Consider the following 16,722-nt stretch of genomic DNA (forward strand, 5'->3'; position numbering starts at 1 on the left):
CTTGGGTAGGCCTATCCGTCAGCTTGCCACCACTCCAATCGCCGGCCCACTCCGCTGCATCGCCCATGTCCGTCTTCAGATGATTGTTGCATTGCTCATGAGCCTGCCTCGGTCGCACCGCTCACGCGTCGGAACCTAACAAATGGGTCCTTGTGCAATTCGAGGCCACTTCGATTGTACTGCTAGGTGTATAACTACATACATGATGTCTTCATACGAATTTCGAAACCCTCAGTCTCCGATAGCATACAGGGAATGTACCCAGCTATCCGGGTCATATGCCACCAACTTTTCCATCGCATCATTCGACATGCTTTCTGAAAAATCAAAGTTGTCGTCCAACACCAATGCCGTAATATGCGGATAATGCCACACAGCCGCAAACTTCATCTTCTTGCCCACCGGTCTACTGAAGTAGTTGGAGTCACCACCCTCCAGATTGCCCTGCCGATGTATAGTCGACTTTGCGCGTTCGGCGCCTTTGCTAAGAAGCTCAAATGCGTCGAACTCGCCACAGCCGGTTGTCCAGCACGAACAGGGGACGTTGTTGCGATCGTTGCCGTATTGAAGGATGCGTGGTATGGCTGCATTGAGGAACCAGTAGGCCGGTGCGTCGGAGAGGAGACCTTGGTCTGTGCCTACATTGTCGTAGTGGTCCATCTGGAATTCAATGAAGAAGGCTTTCGAGGAGCCTGACCAGCCGTAGTGAGATGTTGCATCTGGTCTCCAGTACGGACACTCTGCGTCACACTCTTTATCGGAAAGGACCACGATCTCGTTCTCAGACGTCTTCAGCGTACCTTCGAACGGCTGACTCTCAGCTGCTACTTGGTCACCCCGGGGAGTGACGTAGCTGAGCGAGTTTCCGAATGCACTGAACATGTCAGCCTCGAAGCCTCATAGACTGGGAATGACTTACTAGTCAAAAGTACCAGACTTCTGGGGGTCACCCAGATTTGCCATAAAGCTGAACCCAGTTGCTTGAGCCGGTGATGTCGAGGTATAGTACGCGATCCGCCCCCAATCTGAAGCCTGTCTCTTCACCATGGGCGATGACGATGGTGGGGGGACATCAAAAGGCTGTCCATCCGGATGCTGAGACACAGGCAAAGTATCTTGTGTTAATGATGGTTTCGATGCATGTTTTGTTGTCCGACTGACATAAACCTGCCCATTGGGTCGCTGGTGGATGGCATCGAGATCTTCATCTTCATCGCAGATGCAGTTTGGGTTTGGGAGTGTGGAGCCAGGGATTGGTACAGCACCAGATGTAGGCAAGCACGGCAGTCGGGGACCTACGTAGGTTGTGTTTGGTGCAGACTGTGGGATGCTAGTCGGGGAGCAGACTGCCTTGACTGTGACCGTATGCGTCACTGTCGTCGAGGTGCAGCTGGCCGTCGTAGTGCATGCATTCCTGTTGAAAAGGTTGAACCAGCCAGACGATGTTGACTGTGTCGGCCTGGTAGTGGCATCCGTGGCCACTGTTGTCTCTGGCTGCTCCAACGATCGCCGATGGTTGTAGAAGGGCACAGTAGTTCGCTTCTTCATAGTGTGCATCTCACCCGGGAGTTGGTAGACGGCGAGCTGAGAGACATTCATTGGTCCGCGGAGGTGCATCGACACCTGGTGCTGTCAGTGATGCAACATGTAAAGCCCGAACCAAGTCACACCTGTCCGAACAATGGCGCCAATGGCCCTGTGCTAGGGTAGCTGACACGTTCATGACCACAAAGACCTGTCTGTGGATCGACAGCTGTGGTTCGGTTGTAGGCGCCGGGTTGACTGATGTTGCGGTAGGTGATGGCCCAGACCTCAGAGCAGTACCAGTTGCCATCGGAGGATAGTTCAGTGGTACCGCTACATAGCTCTTTGGCGGTCCTGCTGTAGGCGAGGGGAAGGAGGATGATCGTGCTTAGTATTGTATGCTTCATGCTGAATAATCGAAAGAGGCTAATGTACGAGCAATGGATGGGGCGTGAGACAATGTTGTTTGCAAGATGTAGTTTTGATGTATTTGAAGACGTTGTATTATCATTGACGTATCTACTATGGCCTGAGTGTATGTAGCATGCAGAAGCCACGAGCTATGAAAGGGAAACCGCGTGTATGTAGGCCGACAAGAAAGAGCAATCCGACCGACACGGAATGTGATGAGCCTAAGTATCACTAAAAGCTGCTTCTCGTTAGTCCATGTCGCCAGTAATGTGTCATGTAACAAAGAAGTTGAGAAAATCGCATATCAGAGTATAAGTTGAATGCACCGGCAACGCCCTTACGGGCGCGCCTAAAATAAGAGGTACCGAAAAGTAATATGGGTGTCATCATTGTGCGATGAAGAGAACGGCGAAAGTACGTACCTAATATGAGATACAAGAGAAAGCCCAGATAGAGATGATGTGTATGTCTATTTCTTGTTAGAAACTTTCCTAAAATAAGAGTCGTCGATTGCACTGGATCTCATCATTGTGACGGAAGAGGGAAGTAGGGTTAAACATACGTTGAGGGTAAGCTGCTGCAGCTGGCTTTACGGTAAGCAATTCCAAAAAGATATCAATCACATTCCAATGCGCCGTCGTTTGGCTTCAACATAGCCAGGGAGCGTCGCGCTTGCACGCTGAGTTCAATGTTTTGACATCGTGAGGTGTGAGAAGACGAGGTCGGTCGTCGCAGACTTTTTGTCAGGCTGGAGCTTTGACACTAATTACGCACGGTCCACCACAGACCTAGCCGAGCCGCGAGAAATTGGAGTCCTCGATCGCGAACTTCACATCCACGACTCCAAGCCCACCAACACGTCTCCGTACTAATCGACCAGGTCGCCATCCGGAACATTCATTCAAAATGGGTCGTCTTCACAGCAACGGAAAGGGCATATCAGCCTCCGCCATCCCCTACTCCCGCAGCGCCCCGGCGTGGTTGAAGACCACCCCCGAGCAGGTTGTCGACCAGATCTGCAAGCTCGCAAAGAAGGGTGCTACACCATCTCAGTAAGACAATCGCATGGAAAGGACAATATACGGAATTGGATGGCTAACAGAACCGCAGGATTGGTGAGATCCTCCGTGACTCGCACGGTGTGGCTCAGGTCAAGGTTGTCACCGGCAACAAGATCCTCCGAATCCTCAAGTCGAACGGTACGATAGCCCTATACACATGAAAGCGCATGTCGACACAGCTCTGCTCCTCGCGAGTATCTGCGCGCTATACAAAACTGCATTTGTTGGTCTAGGCTAACATTTTGCGCTTAAGGCCTCAGCCCCGACATCCCAGAGGACCTCTACATGTTGATCAAGAAGGCCGTTGCCGTCCGCAAGCACCTCCAGACCAACCGCAAGGACCGCGACTCCAAGTTCCGCCTCATTCTCATCGAGTCCCGTATCCACCGTGTAAGTTTACTCAGACTGATCTCATACCAAAAGCATGTGCTAATCATCTCCAGCTCTCCCGCTACTACAAGACCGTCGGTGCCCTCCCCCCTACCTGGAGGTACGAGAGCGCCACCGCCTCTACCCTCGTCGCATAAGCAGATGTCGGATTGGTGTGGATGGTAGTCGTCATGGTAGACATTTAAGTGGAGTTTCACGGGCATGGATGCTTTGCGGATACCTAGCAGGATCACGATATGGAATGAATCAATCAAAAGCATCACCTCGAACTGAATATACCCAAGTTGAATTCAAAGTGTCAAAGTCTGATTTCTGCTTGTTGGAATGCTGATTGACTTGGGTATCGTCCTGACGCCGTCTTATACTTTTGTGAACACATGCCTATGTGCTTCGGTCCTTGATGCCGCCAACCCTTCAAAGCCATTCTGCTCGTCTGATAGTCGAACTCGACCGGTACATGGCAAAGCTCACTGCCTAAACACACATGCACATGGCAGTCTCGTGCTTGTCCATGAGATGAGTGTTCAAGCAACTACCGCTCGTGCGACAGCCCACATAGATAACTTCTTCGTCTTCGTCCTCAGATATCTCAGCTTCTTCCTCCACTATCCCACACCCTATCCACCCCTTCAACAATCTCATCCCTAAGTCCCCTCAATCTCCCTACTCTTCCCCGCCAAAAACTCGCTCAACCACTTCAACGGCTTCTCCGGCTCCGCAGTAGCAAGATGTTTCATTGCCTCGAGTAAATGTGGTGTCACATGCTGATTCAAATACACCCGCGTCGGACTGCCGTGCGGAATGGGCTGTGTGGGCGCTTGTGCAGTCGGGTGCGGTGAGTTGCGCGACGAGGCTGCGGGCGTAGGTGTTGGTGCTTGCGCGGTGGTAGTGGTAGGGAGAGTGGGTGCGGAGGGCGGTGCGGGAGTTGAGGTACTGGGTGTGGGTGGGACGGTCTGGACGGTTGGTTGGTGGGCGGGTGTTGAGGCGTCGAGTGTGGTGGGCTTGAGGGGTGTGTTAGTGAGGTTTGTGTGGGTGATAGGTAGATTGATAGCTTACTGCTGGTGCTGAACCTGAGTCTGCCATTTCTACGTCTGCGGATTGGTCTGCGGGTGCTTGTTGTGCTTCTTGCGCCGGGCCGTTTGTGAGCGCTGGGTCGATGTCGTGGTTTGCGACGGCTGGGTTAGGGGATAATTCTGCCATTTCGGAAGCTCAGTGGTAGTTCTTCTAGGTGATTGGCGCGAATTGACGCGGTTGAAGTAAGTGAGATCTGGTGTTTGTGGCGTTGAGATGACAAGTTGGACTTTCTTGAGAGCGTCTTGGTAGCTTGAGCTTCGAACGCGATCGATGTTCGGGCTAGCCTCGGCGTTTTGGAGCTTTCCTTCACTTTCTTCGGTGGCACCACCACCTCATACAAGAAAAAAACAAACTAAACAGGTCTAGAGACTACATTATTATAAGAACATGCAAAGTAGGTGGCCTAACGTTAATGTTGGCTCTAGGGTGTTCGACCTTTTCCTAGGTTGACGTGCCACCACGAACGGAATGTACACGAGAACACATTTTTGATATTATAACGCATTCTTGTAGCATTCGGAGTGAATCGATCAACTATGTAGCTACACGACACAGCAGGGGCAATGAGGCTACGTTCCTAATGCCAGGCACAACCAAAGACACAAGCTGCTTCACACGTCTGATCATGAGAGCAGTATGTTGTACTTGAAAACAGATGATATGATAACTATCTTACAAGCTCGTCTGCTCGAATCAAACAAGCAAGAAACCAGAACGCCCTGCTACAGAAATGCAACTATCTCGAGACCATCTTCATCATCATGCATTTGTTCGACCGTAAACCATATATACTTTCACTCGTGTTCATCCTTCATCTGCATCATTCGCATCATCAACGCGAGTTCCTACAATATCTCGCAGATGCGACCATACGCATAGAGCGGAACCAAAAAGAAGAAAAAAGAAAGAAAAAAGCACAGCAACAACAGCTCAAGAAAAGAAGCAGTACCTTGCGAGCCATTTAGGCCGTCTTCGCACCATTCTCGCACGCGCCTATCGAGATCTTCGCTCAGACGCATACCCCGCATTTGTCGAAACAGTCGTCTTCATATCGTTATTCGTAATCACACTGTTGGTGTCCCACGTCCCCGCCTCTGAAGGACCAGGACTCGTCTGTCTGCGCGGCGCTCTCGGCCTCTCGGAACGGTGGTAGGACTTGTTCTGGGACACAGCCGTAGCAGTAGCAGGTCCGTTGTTAGCGTGAGTGATCTCACTGCTTGTATCCCAAGTACCAGAGTCGGAACCGTCGTCGGAGAGGCTGTGGTGCTCATGCTGCTTCCGGAGTTGTTCGACTCGCTTGAGCTGCTCGAAGGGACCGGGTGGGTAGCTTGAGGGGCCAAGGTCGCTGAATTGCGCGGAGGGGTAGGGTACGTTTGTTGACACTGTTGTAGGGGGAGCACGTTGAGTGACTTCACTGGCGGTGTCCCATGTGCCGGCGTCGCTGCCGCTCAGCCTTCTCAGCTGGCGGTGCATTATGCTTGAGTAGGGCACATTGGTGGAGACGGTCGTGGGAGGCGCGCGATGGGTGGTGATCTCGGTGTTGGTGTCCCATGTCCCCGTGTCGGAGACGGCATCGTCAGACGCGTCATCATCGGAAACGCTGGGTCTCCGCAGCTGTCGAGGGGGCTGTGTGAACCGAGGAGTGTTCGTAGAGATAATGGTAGAAGGAGCGTTGTAGGAAGGATAGGGCACGTTCGTAGACACGGTCGTAGGGGGAGCACGGTGGGTATTGATCTCAGTGTTGGTATCCCAGGTCCCAGTGTCAGACACCTCATCGTCGGAGACCTCCATTCTCATTGAGTTGCGAGGTGGTGGCATGGACCATCGTTCCGACTCGTCCACGTGTTGTTCCATAGGGTAGGGGACGTTGGTCGAAACGGTGGTAGGAGGCGCACGTTGAGTGACCTCACTGCTGGTGTCCCAGGTACCACAGTCGGAAATGCTTCTTGATCGCTTCAGCTCCCAAGGCATTCCCGTAGGGTAAGGAACGTTGGTCGAGACAGTGGTGGGCGGAGGACGCTGACTGATCTCAGTACTCGTGTCCCAGGTGCCAGCGTCAGAGATGCTACGTTGCCGCCGTATCTCCCTAGACTCTCGCTTCAACTCTTTCGAGTCTCGTCTTGAGTCGTACATGAAGGGATAGGGTGCGTTGGTCGTGATGGTCGTAGGCGCAAAGTCGTGAGTCATGATGCTGTTGGTATCCCAAGTGCCAGCATCGGAGATACTCCTTTGTCTCTTGACCTCTCGTGATTCTCTCTTGGCCTCCCTCGACTCTCGAGGTTCTCTCGTTAAGTTCGATTCCTTCGTTGAGTCCTTGCTGCCTCTTTCCTTCCTTCTCTCGCTCTTCACACTCCTCTCGGAGTTTCTAGTGCTGCCATGAGAGCCCTTCACTGGAGTGTTGGGATATAGAGCTTTCATAGCAGCACCACGAGTCTCGTACACATAGCGAGCCTTTTCGCGCTCGGTTTTATCCGAACGGTCACTTTTCTCTGTCCGATGGCTGCGACTACTCTTCTCCGTCCGCTCGCTCTTGTCTGTGCGTTCACTCTTATCTGTCCGCTCACTCTTCTCGGTACGTTCGCTCTTGTCAGTGCGCTCACTCTTGTCGGTACGCTCACTTCGATCAGTGCGCTCGGTATCGGCAGACTTGGTCGTGCGAATGCTTGCCGCATAACCGCTCTTTCTGCGAGTGTGATCCGGTCGAGGAGTGATGTCAAACAGCTCGTCCTCAATGGCGTGTTCGGTAGAACGGCGAGTGTGCGTAGAGCGGCGTCGCGAATGCGTGGTAGAGGTTGACGTAGTCCGCGTACGTTGAGGCACGAGCGTTTCGATCTCATCGATGGCATCAAACATTTGAGAGACCGTGTCTACCGGCGTAGGAGCTCGCGATTCGGATTGCTCATGAATAGTATCATCCGTCGTAGTTCGTGAGAAGGACGGCGGTAGGATCGCGCTTTCCATAGACTGGCGATGGCGTATGGCTTCCGCGATTTCTGCGGCCGTGGAAGGTATGTCGGGCTTCGACGCAGGCTTCGGCGGTGGTGGCGGCTTCTTCCTTGTACTCGGGGCATGTGAGGGAGCCAAACTCTCCACAGGCATGCCAATAAAGTTCCTAGGCGACGTGAACACGGAAGTCGGGGGCGCCGGCGGACGTGAGAAGGTAGAGCCTGGAGGCTTCGGCTTGTCGTCCGAGGAAGGAGCAGAGAAGAGGTTCAACGCTCGCTCGATAGCCGAGAGCTTCTTGGGCTTTTCTGGCTTCTCTGGTGACATCGGTCGTGACACCGGGGACTCCTCATCCGTATTCGTCTCGGCTTTCGTCGGAGATCGAGGGGCGGGGGGAGAGGGGGGAGGTGGTATTGGGTCGCGAGGAGGCGGGCAAGCCTGGAAAGCCAGCGTGTTAGCCAAGTGATCTGAAGCAGTCTTTTCATCTTACGTAGATCTCGATATATCGCGAGCCTGTCAGAGGCTGGGTGAAGGAAGCTCGAAAGCGGTGCTAGGAACGCTGGGGTAAGGTGAACACGCGGGTGGTGTTACGTACCGGCGGCGGAAACTTGCCCTCGTCAGTCGGACTCGTTAATGCAGTGGTATGGGGAGGCAAACCAGCAGATTTGAGCTCCTCCATTCTCGTCACGACTGGCTCTGCATCATCATACAGAGCCAGCCCATGGTGGAGAATGCAGCCTTCGTCACGCTGCTCTTCGTTGTTCTGGAAGATCTCGTGCTTCGATTCGCGGTATACAACCGGGAAGATCCTAAGTAACAATTGTCGTTGCGAATCGGGGGGAGGCGGCTCATCTGTCGCTGAGCCTGTTTCTGAGCTGTAAGCTGGCCAGAATTGGTTGCTGGTAAATTGATGCTCTTCGTCGTGTAGCGCAGGCATGACGGCTGTGATCATTTCGCGCTCGAGACGAGCAAATCTCCATGTCTCCGCAGCGACCTTCACGATGCGCTTCACGGCGATCTTGATGCCTTCCTCCTCTTTTGGATCAGCAAAGTGTCGGATAGCGTTGACAATCTCTTCGACAACGGTTCCAGCAGCAGTATTGATGCGCTGCTTCGCGCCGGTGCTGGTGAATGCAGCAAGGAGTGTTTGTTGTCGCCATATCGCTTCTTTGCGCGTGCTCTTCTCGCGAATGTGGTGGCTCATCGAGGAGAACAGAGAGTCGGCTTTGTCGTAGCGACGTCCAAGACTGAACAAGAATGGGCCAAAGACACGGAAAGTAATGAGTTTCGATACAGTGTGGGCGATGTACGCTGTTCGGACTTGTCTGGAAGCAATGCTGTCACCGAGGAAGGACGGTAGGTTGGACGGTACTTGTGCAAGATCCTCCGGCGGCGGCCTTACTGGAAGGTGAACGAAATGGGTTGTAGCAAGATCGATGATTTGCCTTTGCAGCTGAGAGAATGAAACCAGGCTAGACGCGATGATGTTAGCGAGCGACTCTTTACGTAACAAAGCGACAATGAGAGGGGCATGATGCCATGGCAAACATTGCATTATACGAGCGGTGGACGATAAAGAGTGTGCATGGCAATACGTGGTGGCTTCTGTTACATCATCACAGCCGCGGGCCAGAAGGTAAGCAAACGATCTCGGTGCGCTTCATTGTCCGTTGAAGGATGACGAAGCGCACCGAAACCGTCCGCGGTCTACCCAACACTGGCTGCGATGCAGCCTCTGCCACCACCATGCCGGCATCAAGAGCGAATGTGCGAAAACGGGGAATCACTTACTAGTAGTTGTCGCCCTTGCTCTTGATCTCGGCGATATCACCATAGCATTCCATCATCTTCTCTAGTCTGGATTTCTCCGACTCGAGGTTGCTGGCAACACTCCTGATGACCTCCTTCTCCCGTTGACTCTCGGCTCTGAGTTGGTCGAATGAGTTCATCAGCTCATCCTTCTCTCTCGCCAGTTGATCGGCTCTCGCTGCTTCTTCCCCAGCCCTCCTGTCCGAGTCTTCTCGCATCTTCTGTAGGTCGTCGCGCTCCCTGATGAGTTCTTGCTCTCGGTTAAGAGCTGCTTGAAGCTGGGCCCTGAGCTCAGCTGCCTCGGCAGCATCTTGCCCAGCTTGCTTCAGCTTCTTGTCGAATTGGATAGCAAGGGCGATCTTCTCCGCGTCGTGTTTCGTATTCGTGGCCTCCTTCCATTCGTCGAAATCCCTCCATGCTCTTTCCCTCTCCTCGGCAGATGTCCTCTCCAGCGTGCGATGCACATCTTCCAATTCTTTGTACCTGTCCTCCCAAGACCTCATGGCTGCATCCAGTACCAATTTGGTCTCTTCAGCGTCTCTTCTAGCTTTCTTGGTTTCAGCAATCAGCTCTCGGAGCTCTCTGACTTGCTCTTCCAGATTCCCGATCTGAAAGTGTAGTCTGCTTGCCTCGGCTGAATGCCTGTCTTCCAAGTTGCGAATCTTCTGCTTCAGCTCACCAATCTCACCATCCTTTGCGCGGAGTTTCTGCTCTTGCTCAGCAGTTTGCCGACGAAGCAGGTCCTCCCTAGCACGCAGTTGGTTGTGAGTCTCTTTGTAATGCGCAAGTAGAACGTGCAGATCAGTCTGCGGGATATGTGAGAGTGCGTCGCCAGACACGTGTTCGATTGCAGGTCGATTGGCTAAAACATGCGAATGAAGGTCTCTAGAACCAGAGGAGTCCTGTCGATGATGTGGGCTGCCATAAGGAGGGTACCCGGGTGGGTATTGGCTCCATGATTCCTGGTAGGGAGGGGAGGAAGAATGCGACGAAGGGCCGTAAGGATTGGGGTTAGGCGCGGGATAACCCTGCTGACTCATGCCGTAGGCATGATCTGGGTAGTGGTGAGGCGGCTGGGCTGGCGGGGCATAGTAGCTGGGATGATAATTTGGTGGAGGGGCCGGATAGGTGGGCTCAACAGGCACTCGGGATGCAAAAGCGCTACGTGGTTGATGTGGGCCTAAGTGGGACCGCGACACTTCATGCGCTTCACCGCTAAATGGACGCCTCGACGCTATCCTATTTTGTACTAGAGCAGAATCTGAATCGTCGTCGCTGTCAAAGGTGGGAGCGTGTCTAATGGGAAACATGTAGTTAGTATAGCAATCCATCAGAGTTCGGCCAGGAACCTTATGTATCTCGAGCATGTTCGCTTTGGGTCCGGCGTCGTGGTTGACGGCCGCCGAAGAAGCGCCGAGCGACTACCTCACCGGACTGAGAAATGGAATTCACATACCTTGGTCGAGCTTTACTCATTGGCGGGCTCGGGGCCGCAGGTCTGTTATCCTCAATAAGCTGTGCCACAGCATAAGGCTTCGGTGCATGGTTTGGACCCGCTTCGTGTGTTCTAAGCTTCGGTGCATGTGGCGCGAAAGATCGATACGATCGAAATGGTCGATCAGAGACTGGAGAACGATCGTGCATGTCAGGTACTCCCGAAGGAGGTGACGGAGCACGTGCTGATTCGATCATGGATCGACGTGCGATGAATGGTATTTCAGCTTGCTCACGTGACTCGTCCTGGGCCAGCCGTTCCAACCGTTCTGCTTCCTCTCTTTGTTCTTCTGCAAGGACGTCCGCAGCTGCTCGTGCTTTCCTAGCGATTCGAGCCTCTTCAGCTCTCTCACGTCGTAATTGTTCCTGCCGAAGTTCTTCCTTCTCTTTGCGAGCACGTTCGGCAGCAGCTGCAGCTTCGAGCTCTTCCTTTTCTTTCCGAGCCTTTTCGGCGACTGCAGCGGCTTCGGCCTCTTCTTGAATCTCTGCGGCCCTCCGTTCTTCTTCCATTAACGCCAGAAGCTTCCTCGCTTCAACGATCTGTTCTAACTTCTCTTGCTCGAGCCTCTCACGGGCCAGTCGCTCTTGTTCGAGCCTCTCGGTCTCCCTGTGCTGCTCCTCCTTCTTAGCTCTCATGTCTTCTAGAGCCCGTTTTACGGCTGCGGCGGCTTCCAGCTCTTCTTGGGCCTCTCTTGCGCGTTGCTCCTCCAGTAGTCTGTTGGCCTCGGCTTCCTTCGCTAACCTCTCGTGCTCGATTGCTTCTTGCTCTAATCTCTTCAGTTCTTCTTGCTGTGCGTCTTCCTGGGATTGGGCGGCCTCTGCTAGCGCGGCAAATTTTTGAGCCTCAGCAACGGCCGTTGCTTCGGCCTCATGCCGCTCTTGTTCTTGCTCCTCATCCCGTCTTGGTACTTCATCTTCCGCAGGTACGATGAGCTCTTTTGTCGGCTCAATGTGGGCATCTGCAGATGAAATCTCGGGAACAGACCCAGAATGTGTGATCGTCTCGGGGGCTTCTAATGCTGATACTCCTTTGACAGGCGCATCTGGTAGCTCAACATCTACCGACCGTTCGACTGCTATTGGAAGGGCCTCGGGCTCTGGTTCCGGCGCTGATAGATCCTCAACTGTAAAAGCTTCGATGATATCGTCCTCATCAGTCTCAGCTGAAACCACTGATGGAGCCTCAGGAGCTTTGGGAGCCTCTGGCGCTTCTGGTACTTCTGGCGCTTCTGGCGCTTCTGGTACCTCTGGTGCGTCTGGTACTTCTGGCGCTTCGGCAGCTTCTGGCGGTTGCGGTACCTCTGGTGCTTCTGGCACTTCTGGTACTTCTGGCACTTCTGGTGCTTCTGGCACTTCTGGTGCTTCTGGCACTTCTGGCGCTTCGGGAGCCTCGGGAGCCTCGGGCACCTCTAGTAATTCTGGCTCTTCAGGAGCCTCTGGAGCTTCTGGAGCTTCTGGTATTGTGGGTGTCTCTGGAGCTTCGTGTGCCTCTGGCGCTTCAGATATCTCTGTCACTTCAGGTGCTTCCGGTGTCTCGGGTGCCTGTGGGGCCTCTGGTGCCTCGACTGTCTCCGTCGGATCTTGCTCAGCTCCGTTCCCATTGAGATCGCCATCCATCTGGTTTGTCAGTTCGATAACTTCTTCTGTGGTGGTAGTGATTAATTCAGGTTCTGCTTCGGGTGCTAGCTCTGCTGTAGGTTCTTGTGGCGCGGATGTATCTTCAACCGGTGTGTCTGTTGGTTCAATAGAATCTTGAGTAGGAACAAGGTCTGGCTGGGGTGTAGATTCTTCGACTAGTTGTGGGGTCTGCTGTTCCTCTGGCGTATTCTGTTGCTCTGCATCGGGTTCTGGGTCGTGCGTGTCTCCAACCCAAATAACTGATGACTCTTCATCTTCTGCTGTAGTATGATGCATGTCTTCAGCGCTTTGCCCGGCAATCTCTGACTCCACGGCCTCGGTAGTATCCGCTGGCGATCCAGATTCCTGCTCTTCCCCCATAGGTGGATCTAGCTCTGCAGCAGGTATGATCTCAGTGGCCGGTGCCTCTGCAGCCTCGTCTGGTATAGTCTCTATGGTCTCAGGGTGTTGTGAAGGTGCAGATGTGGACTCTTCCACCAGCGTGGGAACCGTACCCTCGTCGGGCTCCACTTCGGAAGCGGTTGGCATAGACTGCTCCCCGGACTCTGCTTCTGTGGCTGATTCCTCTGTTGTCAATGGAACTTCAGGCGCATTAGGAATTGGTTCCGCAGCATTCGTTGGCACGTTGTCAGGTGGAGCAGCGGTCTCCACCGGTTTCTTGCTGCTTTTCTTCTTCTTTGCCATAACGGCCGCCAAACGCGATGGTTCCTGTAAAAAGTGTGGAAGACACCAACAACTCCCAAATCCTGAACTGGAGCTTGCCCTTCTCACGATAAGCTCAGACTTTTGCGAAAATTAAATTAGGCGCCTGTTAACGGGGCATGACGACGGGAAACATGTCAAAAAACAACGAGCACGCGCAAAATCAGTATATAAGGAATGCGGCAGTGAAAAGGATGGAAGAGGATAGTACAAGCTGCAAACGCCTTCCCGCCCAATGGGAGATTGGCAGGGAAGTGCCAGCTCATCGTAAACTCGAGCGGTCTAATTTATATGCCCCGAGCGTTACGTTACCAGCCATCGTATGCGACTTCGCGTGTCTGGTACAATTACGTCTATATGGTCTTGCTGTGCTGCTCACTCTGTACGACGACGGCGGCCAGCGACAGTGGACCGGCCACAGGCCATGGACCGATTTCTTTGTTGATGTTTACTGACGGACAGCGATTCAACGAACCGATATGCACGCGATGACGCCGCTGGAGCACGAAAATTGAACCTCATGCAGCAGTGGCAGGGAGGGCGTTGTGGCGGTCTCCGGTTGGACAAGTTAGCTGCATATGAGCCTCGAAAGGAGCGCACTACAGCGGGTGCTAGCGGGAAAAGAGCAGCGGTGTGTGTGAAGATGCAGAAAAGAGGTGCGTTGTCAACAGCCTTAGTAGCTCTTGGCCCCACTGTGCCTAGCGCGCTTGGGCCCGTGGAACTTCCTCCGCGCTCCGACGCGACGTAGACTCGACACGGCTGCTGGAGCTCACATCACGCGCTCTGCACCCCCAACCGGCCTAGCACTGAGTATGTCACTCTGCGTTCGAGTGTTCTCCAGGTCCATCAAATTGGGGCGGCATGGCTAAGCTTCGAGCCACGCGGAAAAAGCCGATCGTCGTCTCATCCGAGTCTGAGGCGGATGATTCACATACACCGCCTCCCGCGCGTCCCAAGAGGGGCACACTAACAGGCGTCTCGACTGGGGCGCATGGAGAAAAGAAGGCTACCCGATCCCAGACACGTGCAGCCTCGCCCATGCGATCGAGAGCAGTTCCTACTAAGAAGTCTCCAGCCAAATCGCCGGCTAAAGCAAAGCCAGCATCCAAGCCTATCACTTCTTTCTTCAGTAATATACCGCGCTCGCAGTCGCTGCACCCCACGCCGAGCCCTGAGAAACCGGCGCCGTCAATTGAAGATGTGGACGATATCTTTGATTCCTCAGACGATGCGCCATCCCTCAAGCCCCCGAAACCCCTCCCCGTTCGTAAGAGACCGATCGCCGCGACAGCGCCAACGGACCCTGGCAATGCCGTGAGCAACAGGCAGAAGTTCCTGCGAACAGCGAGCGGAGCGCGTAGTACAACACCGCTATCTACAACACCTTTATCTTCCCAGCCAGCGCGACAGGATACAGAAGACCGGCGGCCGTGGACTGAAAAGTACGGCCCAGTGTCGCTCGATGAGCTCGCTGTACATAAGAGGAAGGTGGCAGACGTGCGGACATGGCTCACAGACGTCTTCAGTGGCAAGGCACGCAAGCGATTGCTGCTGCTCAAAGGCCCTGCTGGTAGTGGGAAGACCACCACCATGTCCCTGCTGTCCAAGGAACTGGGAATCCACATGCATGAGTGGAAGAACCCTATAGGTTCCATGTCAACCTCCGACAGTTTTGTCTCTGCTACTGCACAATTCGAAGAATTCGTTGGAAGGACTGGAACCTTTGGTAGTCTGGCCTTCGATGAGCCGACAATGAGTGCTCAGACGGCTTCGTCGAACAGTCAGACTGAAAGACAGAAGCAACTGGTCCTAGTAGAGGAGTTTCCGAATACATTCACACGTACTTCTTCGGCCGTTCAATCTTTTCGCTCTTCCGTCCTCAACTATCTTGCTGCCAATACGCAATCAGCTACTGCTTTCTTTTCGACCCAGGTCGATCCCGAGCAGGCAGTGACCCCAATCGTAATGATAATATCCGAGACTCTACTGTCTACCAACACGGCGGCAGCCGACAGCTTCACTGCACATCGGCTGTTAGGCCCTGAGATCCTGACCCACCCTGGAGTGTCTGTCCTCGAATTCAATCCAATCGCCCCCACATACATGACAAAGGCGCTAGAAACAATCGTTGTCAAGGAGGCGCGCAAATCCGGGCGCAAGAAGACTCTAGGGCCACAGGCAATTCAGCGTCTTGCAGAACTTGGAGACATTCGCAGCGCTGTCTCCTCCCTCGAGTTCCTCTGCCTGCGAGGCGATGAGGCGGAAGGCTGGGGCGCGAAAGTCAACTTCACGAAGAAGAAGGGCCCGAAAGACGTGCCGATGACGAAGATCGAGCAGGAATCGCTCGAGATGGTGACGCAGAGGGAAAGCACTCTCGGCATCTTCCATGCTGTTGGAAGGGTTGTGTACAACAAGCGTCTACCGGAGGACCCAAACACACCCGTTGCACATCCACCGAACTGGTTTCCCGAGAGGCGAAGACCGAAGGCCTCGGAGGTCAATGTCGACACACTCATAGACGAGATGGGTACCGATACCCAAACTTTTGTCGCTGCTCTACATGAGAACTACGTCCTTTCCTGCGGTGCTGCCGACAGCGAGGAAACAATGGATTCCATTGAGGGCTGTATAGAGGCTCTTTCCGATGCCGACCTTCTATCGCCGGACCGCTTTGGTGCGGGCGCTGGCCGGCGGGTCCTTCAAGGAACGAGTGCGGATAATCTACGTCAAGACGAGATGTGCTTTCAGACAAGCGTACGCGGGATCCTGTATAACCTGCCATATCCCGTCAAGCGCATTGCACCGCCTCCAGACATCATGGGTATCAAAGCAAAAGGCCAAGGGGCAAGCGGTGGAGCAGCAAAAGGCAACGCTTTTGTCATGTACTATCCGGCGTCGCTGCGAATATGGAAACAGCAGGAAGAGATTGAAGATTCACTGGAGATGTGGGTATCGAAGGCGCAACGCGGTGAACTTTTTTCGACAGGGCCAGGTGTATCGAAACCGGCTTTCTCAAGCGGAGGAGTCGAGACGTGGAAAGGTAATGCCTCATTCTCACAGCCCACATCGACACTCGGTTCGAAAGACGCGGAAGAAGATGCACCAGCTTCAATTCTCCTCGGAAGTGGCGGCTCGGCGCGTAACGAAATGCTTCTGGAACGTCTCCCTTACTTGACCACCATCTTGCGAAAATCACGCATGTCGAACCCGTCCACAGCAGCCACTGTGCGCGAGATACGGAAAATTACAGCCTTCACTGGAAACGCTCTCTCCGGTGCCACTGAAGAAGATGGCCCCGAAGACGACGTTCGCCCAGGCGAGCAAGAGCAGTGGGCGACAGACAAACCAAGTCTGGAGACGCCGAAGAAGAGGGGACGGGTGAAGTTCGAGAGCAAAGAGCAAGAACCGGAAACAGCGATTGCTGGGTTGGCGGACAAAGGCGCCAGTCTCACGTTGAGCGATGATGATATCGAGGATTGATCCGCGAGGAATGGCATAGTGGAGAGCAGCCATATACTTACTTGTAATGTGTATATTGAAACAAAGAATCACCTCATACAATCGATGCAACCACGTGCGCATGAGACGGAGACATTTGTCTCGATCCGGACTGTCCTGAGCTGGCGTCGTGGGCTAAAAGCGCGAACGCAACCCGAAAAGCACATGCTGAAGACAT

The 16,722-nt window shown here is 53.7% G+C and overlaps 5 protein-coding genes across 5 annotated transcripts; 2 read left to right on the forward strand and 3 right to left on the reverse strand.

Moving 5' to 3' along the window:
• Positions 1-47: 47 nt before the first annotated feature.
• Positions 48-1,931, reverse strand: BKA58DRAFT_333810 (putative TOS1-like glycosyl hydrolase-domain-containing protein; the record flags this gene model as incomplete). Its single annotated transcript, XM_046168208.1, has 3 exons — positions 48-874; positions 920-1,623; positions 1,671-1,931. The coding sequence occupies 3 exons, from the start codon at positions 1,929-1,931 to the stop codon at positions 232-234; spliced, it is 1,608 nt and encodes a 535-aa protein (XP_046030027.1). The 3' UTR covers positions 48-231.
• Positions 1,932-2,841: 910 nt separating this feature from the next.
• BKA58DRAFT_111533 (ribosomal S13/S15 N-terminal domain-containing protein) lies at positions 2,842-3,838 on the forward strand (the record flags this gene model as incomplete). Its single annotated transcript, XM_046163935.1, has 4 exons — positions 2,842-2,987; positions 3,046-3,134; positions 3,250-3,386; positions 3,440-3,838. 4 exons carry the CDS (start codon positions 2,842-2,844, stop codon positions 3,521-3,523), a joined length of 456 nt encoding a protein of 151 aa, XP_046030028.1. The 3' UTR covers positions 3,524-3,838.
• Positions 3,839-4,030: 192 nt separating this feature from the next.
• On the reverse strand, positions 4,031-4,586 carry BKA58DRAFT_399168 (uncharacterized protein; the record flags this gene model as incomplete). Its single annotated transcript, XM_046171529.1, has 2 exons — positions 4,031-4,387; positions 4,443-4,586. 2 exons carry the CDS (start codon positions 4,584-4,586, stop codon positions 4,031-4,033), a joined length of 501 nt encoding a protein of 166 aa, XP_046030029.1.
• A 433-nt stretch (positions 4,587-5,019) lies between these two features.
• Positions 5,020-13,224, reverse strand: BKA58DRAFT_111565 (uncharacterized protein). The gene is made up of 4 exons (XM_046163936.1): positions 10,669-13,224; positions 9,195-10,508; positions 7,999-8,875; positions 5,020-7,841 (listed from the first exon to the last, which is right to left on the reverse strand). Exons 1-4 carry the CDS (start codon positions 13,026-13,028, stop codon positions 5,454-5,456), a joined length of 6,939 nt encoding a protein of 2,312 aa, XP_046030030.1. The 5' UTR covers positions 13,029-13,224; the 3' UTR covers positions 5,020-5,453.
• Positions 13,225-16,526, forward strand: BKA58DRAFT_453449 (cell cycle checkpoint protein RAD17; the record flags this gene model as incomplete). The annotated part of the gene is made up of 3 exons (XM_046174469.1): positions 13,225-13,702; positions 13,749-13,856; positions 13,888-16,526. The coding sequence occupies exons 1-3, from the start codon at positions 13,567-13,569 to the stop codon at positions 16,524-16,526; spliced, it is 2,883 nt and encodes a 960-aa protein (XP_046030031.1). The 5' UTR covers positions 13,225-13,566.
• Positions 16,527-16,722: the final 196 nt, after the last annotated feature.

This window comes from Alternaria rosae, assembly GCF_020736505.1.
Source record: "Alternaria rosae strain MPI-PUGE-AT-0040 chromosome Unknown BKA58scaffold_2, whole genome shotgun sequence".
NCBI classification, from domain to species: Eukaryota; Fungi; Ascomycota; class Dothideomycetes; order Pleosporales; family Pleosporaceae; genus Alternaria; species Alternaria rosae.